Consider the following 14677-nt stretch of genomic DNA (forward strand, 5'->3'; position numbering starts at 1 on the left):
GATCTATGTGGTTGTTTAAACGTAAGTTACACTCTGATGGCATTTTAAACAGGTATAAAGAACGTTTGGTGGCTAATGGCAAAAGCCAACAACTTAGTATCGATTGTGGTGAGACTTTTAGTCCAGTGGTAAAACCGACAACTATTCGGGCTGTTCTTAGCCTATCTGTTTCTCGACATTAGCTGATTCATCAGCTTGATGTCAAGAACGCCTTTTTACATGGTGATCTTATGGATACCGTTTACATGCACCAGCCTCCAGGTTTTCATGATCCGGCAAGACCAGGTTATGTATGTCATCTTCGCAAATCATTATATGGTCTAAATCAGGATCCTCGTGCTTGGTTCCATCGATTTGCTCAGTATGCTCTTCATGTTGGTTTTGAACATAGCCGATGTGACTCTTCATTGTTCATTTATCGACATGGGACTCAGATTGCTTATTTGCTTTTATATGTGGATGATATTATTCTCACTGCTTCGTCCACTTCTCTTTCACAAAAGATTATTACCTCACTTGGCAAAGAATTTACCATGACTAATCTTGGGCTACTTAATTACTTTCTAGGTATATCTGCTACTCGTACAAAAGACGGTATGTTTCTTTCTCAACAGAAATATGCCCTTGATATCTTAGACCGGGCTGATATGATTAATTGCAAGCCTTATCTTACACCTGTTGACACTCAGTCCAAGCTTGAACCTAATGGGCCTCCTATTGCAGATCCAACATTATATCGTAGTCTTGCAGTTGCTCTTCAGTACCTGACTTTTACACGACCCGATATTACATATGTTGTCCAACAGTTATGTATGTATATGCATGACCCATGGGAACCTCACTTTGCTGCACTTAAACTCGTATTGTGTTACCTTCGTGGGTCAGTTAATAATGGTCTTCAGCTTTACGCCTCCTCAACCACTAAGCTTATTTATTATTCTGATGCCGCTTGGGGAGGTTGTCCTGACACTCGACGATCTACATTCGGATATTGTGTGTTTTTAGGTGATAATCTTCTCTCTTGGTCTTCCAAACGCCAATCTACGATATCTCGATCCAGTGCTAAAGCTGAATACAGAGCCGTTGCAAATGTCGTTGCTGAAACATGTTGGATTCGTAATTTACTTCGTAAGCTTCACTCTCAATTATTCTAGTCCACTTTAGTCTATTACGACAATGTGAGTGCGGTCTATCTTTCCACCAACCCGGTTCTGCACCAACACACCAAACACATCGAGATTGATATTCATTTTGTGCGTGATCTAGTTTCCACTGGAGCTGTTCGGGTTCTTCATGTTCCTTCTAGTTCTCAATATGCAGAAGTCTTCACCAAAGGACTTCCTAAACGGTTATTTATTGATTTCAAGTCCAGTTTGAACGTCCGTACTATATCTTTCTTTCCAACTGCGGGGGTGTATTAGTGTTGTATATTGATTATGATAGCTTAGCCCATTATTATTTAGTTTATGTCCATTAATGTAAAACCCTAAAGCCCATTTGTACATGTTTATATATTGTGCTAGTGAGATAATATAATTCATTGTGGAAAATACCTTTCAATATATTCAACCATGTTAACCATTCGATATTTTTTCCCGCGATCTTTGTGATATTCATTCAAATGACTTGAGTTGTATCTCATTTAAGGCAACCGGGGGATTCCACTTGTTGCCACGAAACACCATATTGTTCCGATTTTTCCAAATCATATACGCACTAACCCATTCAACCGATTGCCAAATCTTTTTGCCAAAACTTGATGTTTGAGTTGTAGCATTACCACGAAGGATTTCATTCAAACTTAGATTAGAAAAGATACCTAAACCCACCAAGAAAATACTCGATTCCATACTTCCATTGAGTGATTACAAAAATTAAAGTATGTTCCAAAGTTTGCACGTTGTCATCACAAAGCGGCCAACGAGTAGTAAAAAAATCGATTCCTCTTTTGTCGATCTCAATTCTTACCCTTCTTATGATATGGCCAAATCGGATGGTTTTATTTATGCGGTGTCGTTAGGTCGCAAAACGTCAGAATCGGTTACCAAAAGAGAGTAATGGTTTTATTATTTATATTTAGCTGGGTTTCCTAGCTATAATTCACCTACTTGTCTTTCTTTTAACGAGTAAGTGGTAAATATAACTCGGGTTCGTATTTTTGTATGTTTGTTCAGTAATGTGGGACAAAAGTGTCTAAATAGTTAACCCTAGTGACAAGTGGTGATAGATTGAACTTAACTAAGATAATACAAACTATAAAGATAAAAAGGGATAGGTATGAAGAATAGAATATTGATGGAGGGCTGTTATAAGAGTTTAACTTCCTAGGATGAAGACTAAACCTCAATCAATTGGGTCATTAACCTAATCAATTTGTCACTAAGAGTTTAGGCTTTGAAGATTCTGGCTAAGACAGATATCCCTACTCCCAACGTTAACCTTAGAGGTTTAAACGACCTTATGGATAGAATCCTAGGTACATGAATAAAGTGATATATCCCTAAAGGAAAGTCTTAGCTTTTCTTAATCCTAATTAGTTTAACTACAGTAACGTTCCACCACTTAATACTAAGCTATGACTTAACATTAACAGATGTGCAATCTTAGGTATTCTAAGCTACTGCTAATTGGATTAGAGGTCTCTCATTTGCGATCACTTACTCAACCCCGGATCATCTTACAACATCTCAAAAATGTTGCTTTTGACGCGAATCATGCTTTTGAGTAAGCCAGTGTTCACTGAACTCTATGTTGCCTACTCTAATCATAACCTAAATGGGCAGCTCTTCTTTGAAGGATAAGTGATTAACCGTACGTATGTACTATATCCCTATTATGACGTTAAGCACACATAACTACTTACCTCGTATCCTAGGGTTGATCAAGTCCTAATACTAGATTATAGCCAGGTGAATAAGTGGAAAGGGTGATCCGTAAATTAGACTTCTAAACCGTCAAGGTTTCAGCATAACAAAGGCATAAGTTTCAGATAAGCTATTCAACATGTAATAAACATTTGCAACGGATAGATGAGCATGCAAGGTGAAAGCAACTTAAAGTAAAAAACGTAACTTTATTAGATTAAGGAAAGTGTTCACCGTTTACAGACGAGATCTGGACCATTACAAGTGCTGATATCCTCTAGATCGCTCCTAGTACAATCTTCGGCGTTCGCCTCCGGGTACTTAATTTTCCGCTCGGAGGTGAGAAGACCTTGAAAGCTCTAGTGTGAGAAAGTGTATTGTAGTGAAAGAGTGAAGAGAGGTATATTGAAAATGGATGACAAAAAGCCCTTTAAATAGACTTGGAAATTGCCTCCATACGGCTAGCAGGCCGTATGGCAGGCCGTTTGGGCTGGCAAGCCGTTTTGCATGTCCGTTTGCCCAGGCCGTATGGCATGCCGTTTTTCACACTGGCAGGCCATATGGCAGGCCATATGCAGGCCATATGGCCTGCCCTAGTCAGCCTTATTTCCTGGATCGCCACTTGATTTCCTTGGTCGTAACTTGTCTTTTACCGTTTTTGCTCTAGAATCTTCGTTTTAGCTCCGATTCTCTTGATTCTTTTTGCATCGTCTTCGTAATTGTACATTCTACAAAATTAACCGACAAAGTGAATATTTTGCCAAAAAGCTTGGAACTTTATTATTTTTGGGCTCTAATATCGAGGTAAAAACATGAATATTTAGCCGATATCAGCAACCTTTTCTTGAAAACACACCATACGAAGATATCCAATTTCTTAGGGACAAGATTATTACGCACTGTTTCTTCCGCAGAGTGACCTATTTGTAGAGCATGTTCGTCGATCAAATAAGAAAGCTTCTTTACACTAAATCGACCATAAGACCCAAGGGACCACTTCCAGGAATCATCTCCGCTGTTGTTGAAGGTGAAACCCGAGAGCAGCATAGTTAAAGCATCGAGTTCTGATTCTGTTCTTCCGGATGGATCAAGCGACCAGTTCCATGATAACGTTATGCCTGAGATTCCATTGTTGATTCTGTCTTTAATCATCGCATCTTTATCAGATTCCAGCCTGTACAAACGAGGGAAAGTAGCAGCCAAATCTGACGTTGGGAAACCGGCGTTGGCGACACCCCTTCAGCGTTAAATCGTCGTCCATGGTCACCGTCGGGTTTTGGTGAAGCTTGAATTTGCACTGAATCACTCCACTCCCCACTGAATTAAACACTAAACTATTTTTTTCACTTTTATTCTGGGTGTTTAAATTCATGTTTTACTAGACATTGAATTACTCTAGTCTCGCAACTCTTTTTCAAAATGGGCAAGTAAAAAGTGTTTATCATCATAAAACTTAAAATTTTAAGACTCACGTGTAGAGTTATGGCGCAGATAAAATATTCAACATCATGCCAAAGTCGTTGACGACAGGTTTTAGACATATACACGTTGGTGGGCGCGTACAGTGATGTAACTGAAATACATAAACCCTAAATTCTCTCCCAGTTCATTCGGCCACCATTAATTAAATTCAACTTCATTCACAATTCAATTCAAACAATTTTGGTAATAATAATACTTGCTAGCTTGTGATTAACCGAAAACTTAATTCTGTGTTTTGAAGACGTTGATAACAATAATCACCTGATGGATTTTGAGGTTTGTTCTTTATATCAATTTAAATGTATTTCCGTTTCTTGTTGAACATGTAATTAGTTTCAATTGATTGCTTTTATAATCCGAATTAATCATTATGAATTTATGATCATGAAATGATGTTATTCACTTTCTACATATGTGCTTGTATCACTCTATAATTATAAATTTATAATGTTAAGTTTGTCATGATATTTGCTACTGTACTAATTATGTCATGTTATTGAATCATAGTAATACATTTTTTAGGAAGTGAATTTATAAATTCTTTAAAGAGGCATGATGGAGATTGAACGAAATAATGAGAGTGTCATTGCAATATTGATGAATTTTGATGAGGTGCCACGTCAGCAGCAGCCGATGCATGGAAAACAAAGAGTCTTCTCTGAGAACTATATATACTTGAATTTTGTCTCTATAAGTTTGCATGAGAGGAGACCGAGTAGAATTGGGTGAAAGAGTTGACTGGAAATTAAGAAGAATTTGATAAATGATGATTGTTTTGATGAAATGATGAATTCAAGTATTGTTGATGATCAAACGAGTGGTATTCAGAAACGAAATTTCGGGGATGTTAAACATGGATCTGTACCATCATTCTTACTTGATGCTAGTAGTATTTTCGGGTAGGAATTAAAGAAGCAGCTTCTAGAAAGATCGAAAAGGACTAAATTATGTAAACATATTTGGTCTTGTAGTAAATGTGTTTGTAATATTGGTGAAACAGGATTTGGTATCAGGAGTAGTGAAGGTTGGAGAGATAAATCTGTCTCCAATTTACCGATATCAAAACAGTTAGATTTGTTTTCTATTCTAGTGCAAATAATAAGTTCAAGAAAATATCAAAGAGTGATTCAAGATTGAGCTCTGGAAGATATAATAAGAATGTGTCTGCAAACTCTGAGGATGATGAACAATCTTGTTCATCGAATGCTTTATTTGTGCAGGTAATACTTGATCCTTCTGCTGTTTTTTTATCATGTTAACTGTATGTTATTTTTTTTCAAAAGGGCAGTGAGAGATTTGTAGTTGCGTCTTTTGCAGGATTCACAATGTTAAGACACACTTATGTCATTGAATCAATTAGATATTGATGATGAGCTTTCGAGGAACACAGGTGAAGCTTATGATCAGCATAGTCCAAATTTAGTCTTGAAACCAAAAAATCCATTAAGCTTTGGTGTATGGTGGTGGTCTTAGCACTGATCTGCATGATTAGTTTATTCAAAAGTGTTAACTTTCTTCATGTGGCGAGATCCTCAGGATCTGGTAGGTGGGCTAAAGGTCATAACTGGTCATTTATAGTATGGGCTGGAAGCCTGGAACGGGTTGGGTTGGTTTGACCCACTTGCACAGTTCTAACAAATTCTATACACATTATGAAAAATGGAGTTAAGTTTTGAAAAATGGCATCCCTGTGAACCCATGTTAGATTCTTCGATGTTTGAAACGTTGGAAAAGACATACAGCAGGCGATAATCATGAAATTAATCCGATAGGCGGCTCTTGTTTGAACTGTGGAAAATGTTGTTAGTCAGGAAAAAGATGCGAATGCTGACTTATCCATGAAGACTCTCGGTAAAGAGCCGTACAGAGTAGGGTTTACTGTTGAAATTGAATCCGATAGGCGGCTGATGACGTGGATTTCATTGTTGGAGAAATTGAATCCTGTTTGTTCAATGAGCTTGTAATGGAGTTGGTTGCTTTTTGAAGCCTTTTTGTACAGAGTAGGGTTTACTGTTGAAAAAACGGGTAACAATCAAGGGACCCACCATCTCGAGGAGCCGTTAGTGAAGCTCGGTATAGAGTATATAAGATGCGATTATAGAGATAGGTATATGTATACAATAAAGGTGTATAGCAGCATCAAATAAGTGTTTGGTTCTTGATAGAGTTTTGTGTAATAAGTGGTTCGTGTATACATAGTAGTGATGTTTAAAAAACCATTTGGTAAAATTCAGATACGCATTTCAATTACAGATCAGTTCAAGATACAATATATGAAAGCTAGTGTTGGACCAATCTTGACATAAAGTAATAGTTAGAGGTTTATTTTGTGAAATTATATCTCAAATGGATTTGAGGAGGTGGAACGTGTGAACGGATAACAAGTGGGCTAGCCGTCATAGTTTTCAATTTTGCTTCTTCCTTGATTATTCTAATAGATTCTAGACTTGATTATTCTAATAGATTCTAGACTTGACTATTCTAATTTATTCTAGACTTGGTTATCCTAGATTATTCTAGACTAGACTTGATTAGCTTAATGGACAAGGTTAATCAACTATAAATATGGATGTAATAATAAGATTGTAATAAGAGTTTTTCTATAATTGGAGAAGGATTTCCAATAAGTTCTTGTTCTTAAATTTTACTATTCTGTCTTATAATCTGGTACCAAATTTCTTCAATTGGTATCAGAGCTAAGTTACAAAAGGGATCGTGTTGTTGATCAAAAGGACTAGATCAATCACCAGATTCTAAGACAGAAAAATACGAGAGTCGATCGAAGACCAGATTCATGGAGGATATTATCAATACCTTGGATGCAATCAAGGATACCAGCCATCTTACGTTCCAGTGCCCTATCCTAACTGCAACCAATTATCCCATCTGATCGCTTAGGATCAAAGCTATTTTTAAGGCACATGGAATATGGGAATCAATTGAACCTGGAACTGATGTCGATCAGAAAAAGGATAATGCTGCAATCGCTTATCTGTATCAGTCTTTACCTGAAGACTTGATTCTTCAAGTTGCAGGTTGCACCCATGCAAAGGAAATCTGGGATGCAATCAAGACCCGTCACCTTGGAGTTGAACGAGTGATGGAGGCTAGGCTTCAAACTCTTAAAGCTGAATTTGAAGCAGCACGGATGAAAGATAGCGAAAAAATTGATGATTTTGCAGCAAAACTTTCTGGAATTGCCTCAAAATCAGCTGCACTTTCTAGACTTGGTTATCCTAGATTATTCTAGACTAGACTTGATTAGCTTAATGGACAAGGTTAATAAACTATAAATAGGGATGTAATAATATGATTGTAATAAGAGTTTTTCTATAATTGGAGAAGGATTTCCAATAAGTTCTTGTTCTTAAATTTTACTATTCTGTCTTATAATCTGATACCAAATTTCTTCAGCTAGATTCACAAAGCACAAATTTAAACAAGCTTGTAGCTTATGGTGTTGTTAGGTAGATATTGACATGAACAATGGTTTCAACACCATCAGTAGTATGATCATTCACTTGAGGCAGACTCTCAATCGTCGCATAACCTTTCGCTTCTTCGTATTTCCCAGTTTCACCAATCACAGCAATATACGATATCTCAGAAGCTGTTCGGTGGACCCCGAAAAAGCTGATTGAATCTTCCACCTCGTGCTCGCTACCATGAAAAAGTATCGTGAGTGCGAAAGTGTGACTACTTACATCCAATGAGCTTGAAAGGTAAAACCCTTGACCAAGACCAAGGACACTGGTACCGAGCTCGTGTCCTTCGGTTAGTTCATTGTCAATAACCGTGATTGAACCGAACATGAGTTGTTCGAGGGTTATTCCAGCTGGAAGTTGACCGGCTGAAACGAACGGTAAGTTATTTCCTCCTTTAACAACGTTGTTGTTACCGGTGTTCTGGAGGACGGTGTTGGAATTTGGGTTGTTTTGGTAGTTGTTACCGGTGAAACCGGCTAAGAACGGGAGGTTATTGTTATTAACGATACCGTTAATATTGTTTAACGGGACTCCGTTAGTGATTGGGAAAACTTGGCTATTTGGAGTGGAGAAAGGAACCGCGTTAGCGTTTGAACTAGCTACGATTCCGGTAACCACCCTGCTTGTAGCGTGAGACCCACCTAGTACATCGTGCATGAAAAAACTCAAAGTCGGGTGTTCAGCACCTACGACTTCACTACCACTTGTGTCACTGACGACCCCTGAACCTGTGGGTGTGGGACCCACGTGGGCGGTCACTGGTGCCACATTAGTGGCAGGTGACTTCACAGTAGGTGCTACATTAGTTGGTAGAGGGACAATGGGGTCCACGACTGGTGCAGGTGCTACGGTTGTGGTCTTCCACGGGGTTGTCGATTTCGTCTATTGGACCATTCGGGTTTGGTTGATTGGTCGGAACAGGGGAGACAGGAGATACGTCATCTGTAGTATCTATCAAAACGCGGGCCGCATTGGAACATTGTAGAGAAACAGCTAGCAGAAAGATGCAAAATGTGGTTTTGAGAATGGTAGAAATGGATAGCTTGGTATTGGCCATTTGAAGGTTTTTTTGTAACAGGAAAAGGGAAGATGTGTGTTGTTTTTATGAAATGGAATGTGTGCATGTTATTTTTGATGATACGAAATGGAGTTGTTTGGTTTGGGGTGTTTTGGGTAAACAACTACTGCTTTATACACACATTTGGTCTAATTGAACAACTCAGTACTTTGGTTTGTTTAGTTTAGTTTAATGAAAAGAAAACATTCACAAACGTACAGATGCATCATTTTATTTAATTTTATTCTCTGAATACATATTTTATCTAGTTTCGTACGTTATTATTTATTATGATGATGATTTTTAAACAAACACATATGACAATTGACAACTATACTATTCAATATAGTTATTATTATTATTATTGTTACCACTCGCAAATTTAGGATTTATTTCATGGGTCAGTTCAATATGGTATTTTTAATTTAGTTACTCCGTAGTTGTTAAGAACTACTGTACTTGTTTGTTAGAATACAATTGAGTAAACACACGGTAGTTTGAACGAATCCTTAAATACATACGCATTGCAAATAAAGGTTGTTTGCTTTATTGCAAGTACTTTTGGACTTCCTTAAAAGTGAGAGCGAGCAGTTTGCTCTATACTTTCAACTTCAAAACTAAAATTCATTTAACGAATAAAATTTCGTTATTCATCATTCAATTAACCCATGAAACATTAGCTATGGAAGTGTTAAGATTGTTGTTAAAGCGATATATTAATAAAACTGACGTGTTCAAGTATCATCCAAAATGCAGTGAGCAACAAATTGTAAACCTTTGTTTCGCCGATGATCTTTTCATATTTGCTACAGCAGTTCATGGTTTCGTTAAGATTATTACTTATTAGTGATGCATTGGAAGACTTCAAATTATGGTCTGGGCTGATTCAGAGCCTTCCCATAAGTGTGGCCTTTTTCTCAGGTGTCGCAATTGGTATCAAGAATATGATTTGGCAACTCTTCGTTTTGAAGAAGGTCACCTGCCGGTTCGCTATCTAGGGGTTCTCCTTATCTCCAAGACTGGAAAAATAAGTTTCTTTCTTTTGCGGGCAGAGTTCAACTCATCATCTCGGTTCTTTCGGCTATGCATGTTTATTGGGCGTCGGTGTTTATTTTGCCGAATGCTATCATAAAAGAGATTGAAAGTTGATGTGCGGGTTCTTGTAGTGCCAGAGAGGTATGAAAAAAGGTAAAGTTAAGGTGAAATGAAATACTCTTTGTTCGCCAAAGGATGAAGGTGGTCTTGATTTTAAGCGGTTGAAGTATTGGAACATTGCTCTAATTTCTACACATATATGGAACATCTTGACTCATAAACAGTCATTATGGGTCTGATGGATCAACACTCAGGCTTTCACATGATCATTTTTGGGAAGTATCAGTCACTGCTAACGCTAGTTGTAACTGGTGAAAAATCCTTCAAGTAAGGCATGTTGTGCGTGATTATTTTTTCCACAATTTGGGTAATGATTGTTCTACCTCTGTATGGTATTAATAGGGCCTGTAATGCAATACGGCCACAGGGTAATATTGTAGCTTGGTATGCAATTGTTTGGTTTTCGAATTGTATCCCAAGACATGCTTTTCTTGTGTGGCTCCTTGTCGGTGAACGTCTTAAGACTCAAGATAAGCTAAAGCAATGGGAGATTTATACGGCTAGAGCTATGGAGTGTGTATTGTGTAGAGATGAATCGGATTCGCATAACCATCTATTTTTTGAATGTCGATCTGCGTCTCAAGTTTGGAGTCGTGTCCCGAATGAGGTTCGTATGTAGTTAAGTGGGAAGTGGAAAGAGATCGTGGAAGAGGATACTTCCTTAGCAAGTAGAAATATTGCTTATATCATTGAAGCTAAGCTTGTTTTTGCGGCTTCGGTATATTACATCACTACGAGAAAAAGCACTTATAGGGACGACACTTTTCGGGATGACAAAATGTCGTCCCGAAAAGTCCACTAAACTACAAAACAAAATGCTTTTTTGCCCGCTTTTCTGAAATCTTTGACTTTTTTTCCGGACTACTTTTTAGGGACAAAATTGTTGGAGCTAATCGATCCATTGTGTCCCACATCGGAAAGTGAAATAAACAAATATGCATATATAAGTTTACGGGAACTTCCCTCTATCACCAATTGGTTTTAGAGAAATGTGGAACTCATGAGCTTATATGTTTTACAAGTTGGTGGACCTGAAAATGATTCAACAAATGGTATCCGAGCCTGGTTATAGCCTAGATGTGTGGACGGTGCAGAATGGTAGCGGAGGTTTAAACCGAGATGACTATGGACGTGGCCGAGGAGGGGGTCGGGTGTGTAACGACCCGACCAAAACCGTTATTGACGGCGCCGTTAACTTAGGTCCCGTTGCGTGGTCGTAGTCCCTATATGAGACTCGTTTGACCAAAATTATGTCGCATTCATTTGAAAGGTACAAGACTTGCAAGTTTAGTTTACAAAACCGTTCGACAACAAGTCTAAGTTTACAAAAGTCATAAAGTATAAATGAAATAACTTGCGACATAATTAGTTTAAAAACACAGTTGCTATAAATAGCGTAAGTATGTAAACAAAAGTTGAATCCAAAAGTGCTATCCCTAGCGTATGCATGCATGGTTGACTCCAATCAAGTAATCAAAGAGTGCGGAAGCATGTATCAAGTTGCCAAGTATGAACCTGAGAAAACATGTAGAAAACTGTCAACGAAAAACGTTGGTGAGATCATAAATGTATTTGTGAAAGTATGTTTTTGAATCACAAGGTTTAGTATCAAGGCGTATACATCTCTAAAGATGTGTTTGTAAACCATAAGATTTAGTATAAAGTGAATATCAAGCGTATACATCCCAAAAGATGTTGTCTGTATCACGAGCACCCAATTACCAAAACTTAACTGAATCTTACCTCTGCATAATAGTGTTAGAACCTACACTATATACCGAAAATACGTTTCATCCGTCAGATGAGGGTTCGTCAAACCCGCATGGCCACACAACATAATTTCTCGCTCACACCCTACAAGTGTAACTAATGGTAATTGGACTTGAGGATTTTCGTTCTAACTCGTATGTATCTTTGCTCTTGTATTCGCATTTGTATTCAAAGTATGAAAGTATAAACCGTATAAATGTATATAAAGTATATGTTTCTCAGCCCACGATTTAAAAGTATAAAAGTATTTGCAAAGGTGGGACTATGATCTCACCTCGAGTGCACGAGTATAAAAGTACTTCACAAAGTAACGTATGCATGAAAGTTGCTTAGCCTTGACCTAAACAAGTAAGTTGTGTCAATTAACCGGTTACGATACAAGGTCGGGTGAAATGTGTTCAATTAGTCCTATGGCTCGTTACGACTCGAATAGTATAGCATGTGAATCACGTTGTCAAGTTTCATGCAAGAATCACGTATAAAAGCATGTTAGAACGTTTGCATAAAAGTTTGGTTAAGTTTGACTAAAAGTCAAACTTGGTCAAAGTCAACGAAAAAGTCAACACGTTCGGGTCGGGTCCCGGACTATTTTTCTATGCTAGTTATTCATATACAAGTATATTAGAACAAGTTTCATGTGAATCGGAGGTCGATAGCTAGTCAAACATTTCACGTGAAATGGGTCCAAGAGGTCAGAATCTGGCCAGGTGATTCTGCGCGCCGCGCGGGGATGTGGCGCGCCGCGCCACTACCTGGGCAGAGAATTCTGGTCAGTTTTTCCAAGTGTGCACGAACCAAAACCTTTTCTAACACAACACTTGACCCGCAAACACTTATAACGCCTATCATACATCGTTGGAAAGGTATTTTGACGAGGAATGCAACTAAGTACATATTATCAATCAAAACATGCATTTAAAATAATCAAATTCTCGTCAAATGTTCAATGAACGTTCATAATCAAAGTTTCAAGTTTGTAAAACGCATTTCATGATTCGGGCAACCAATTTACACATATGATATGCCGTTTTGAAGGTAATGAAGCATACATTACTACTAAACACTAACAATTAACATTTCATGGCATTCAAGCATCAAAAGTCCATTTTAAGAGCTATCAAACCCTAGCCAAGAATCACAAAATCAATAATCATGTTAGTGATGTTTTTCCAAATCAACCTACACACCAAATTGAAGCTAGTGATACTAGTAACACAATTAAAACATGAACTTTAACAATTTAACAACATTAACTCATCCAAAATCAAAGATTAAGCACACCCATTTCAATTGTTCTTACTAGTTACTCAAAACAACAAATCGAGCAAGTAAAACATATATTCATGCTAGACACGAGCCATAGACACTAACTAACACAATTTCAAGTCAAAAACACGAATTTAAAGAAATCTAGAGTTTTAGAAAATGTTACCCAAAATCGGTGTAGTTAGTATCAAATCGTAGAGAATGATGAGAGGATCAAGAATATGTAGTCGGATTTGTTGTGAGCTTTCTAGTCCCAAATTAGATGATGAATTTATGAAGTTGGGGTTTGTGTTCAAAAATGGGAAGTAGAGAGAAAGGGAAGGATGAAGGTGGGTGGTGATAATGAATGGATGAGATGGGGTTTGACTAGTTGACCTAGTCACTAGTTAGGCCCCTTTGCAACTTTGGTCCCTCGAGTTTCAAAGCGGGTGCGGGAATTAACCAAACGAATATTTTTAAAGACGTTCGAGTAAACGGGTGACGTTATAATTAAATAACGAAGGATATTATTTAAAAAAAAAAGACGGTGTTAAAATAAATTAAACGGAAAAACGCGGAATGTTACATTATCCACACCTTAAAAGAAATTTCGTCCCGAAATTTAGTTGGAAGTAGTAGTTGTTGAATCTTCCTCGAGCTCTTGCGTAGGAAATTCTACGGATAAGTGGAGGTACGTCCTTGGGCAATTCAACGGACTTCGACGGTCGGGATTTTATGTTGTTTTAAGATTTGGTTTCACAATTCACGGTTTCATCCGGTTCTCCTAGGAAGTGGAATTTGTCATTGATAGTAAGTTCATCTGAAAGGAATAACAAGTTCTTGTTTGCAAGACACGTCCTTAAGTTGATACATCGGATGTTGGATAAACGGAGACTCAAAATGAGTCGGAAAATGTAAACGGCTAGCAACGGGTTCAAAATGCCCCAAGATTTCAAAAGGATTAAAAAAATATCGCGGATTTAGCTTTCTATGTTTCTGAAACGGACTACACCTTTTCAAGGTGCGACTTTTAACGTTACGCGGTTTCCCATGGAATTCGAAAGGTTTACGTGTAACATCGGCATAGCTCCTGGTGATTACGAGTCGCGTTGGGTCTTGCTTGAATATGAATAAATCCTCTCGATTGCTCATGAATAAGCTCGGCCCCGGTGAATTGATCATCGTTTACTTGGTTTCGACAAAAAGGAGGATGACGTTTCCGGTCACATGTGGTTTCAAAAGGTGTGACGTTAAAACTCGAATGAAAATCATTGTAGTACGAGGATTAAGCTAAAGGAAAATACTTTTCTCAAGTAAATTTGAAGTTAGTAATACAACTCGTATTATGGATTCTAAGGTTTAAATCGTATGTTTGTTCGGTCCGTCGGGTTGCGGATGGTACGCGGTACTCATGTCTAAACGTGGTCCCGAGGCTTTTTGTGAGGCACTCCGAAGTCTAGAAATGAAACGAGGATCTCGGTCCGAAACGGAGTACATTCCGTAAGGTATATTTGAACAAATCCGTTAGGACTCGAAAACGTTAGTTAGAACAAGTTTCTCAAGAAAATTCGCGTCGCGGAAGATTTATCGGTTTCCAAATACGTTCGTCGAGACTATTC

At 37.9% G+C, this 14677-nt stretch overlaps 1 protein-coding gene and 1 pseudogene across 1 annotated transcript in view; one reads left to right on the forward strand and one right to left on the reverse strand.

Moving 5' to 3' along the window:
- LOC139890071 (uncharacterized mitochondrial protein AtMg00810-like) overlaps positions 1-1421 on the forward strand; it is a 102601-nt gene extending 101180 nt beyond the window's left edge. Inside the window, exons 2-4 of the mRNA XM_071872974.1 lie at positions 53-108; positions 195-1128; positions 1267-1421. Of these exons, the coding sequence (XP_071729075.1) occupies positions 53-108; positions 195-1128; positions 1267-1421 (1145 nt within the window). The remainder of the gene's footprint in view (positions 1-52; positions 109-194; positions 1129-1266) is intronic.
- Positions 1422-7798: 6377 nt separating this feature from the next.
- On the reverse strand, positions 7799-8888 carry LOC139893596 (dirigent protein 24-like; annotated as a pseudogene).
- Between the last annotated feature and the right edge of the window lie 5789 nt (positions 8889-14677).

Source organism: Rutidosis leptorrhynchoides, chromosome 2 (genome assembly GCF_046630445.1).
Source record: "Rutidosis leptorrhynchoides isolate AG116_Rl617_1_P2 chromosome 2, CSIRO_AGI_Rlap_v1, whole genome shotgun sequence".
Taxonomy (NCBI): domain Eukaryota; kingdom Viridiplantae; phylum Streptophyta; class Magnoliopsida; order Asterales; family Asteraceae; genus Rutidosis; species Rutidosis leptorrhynchoides.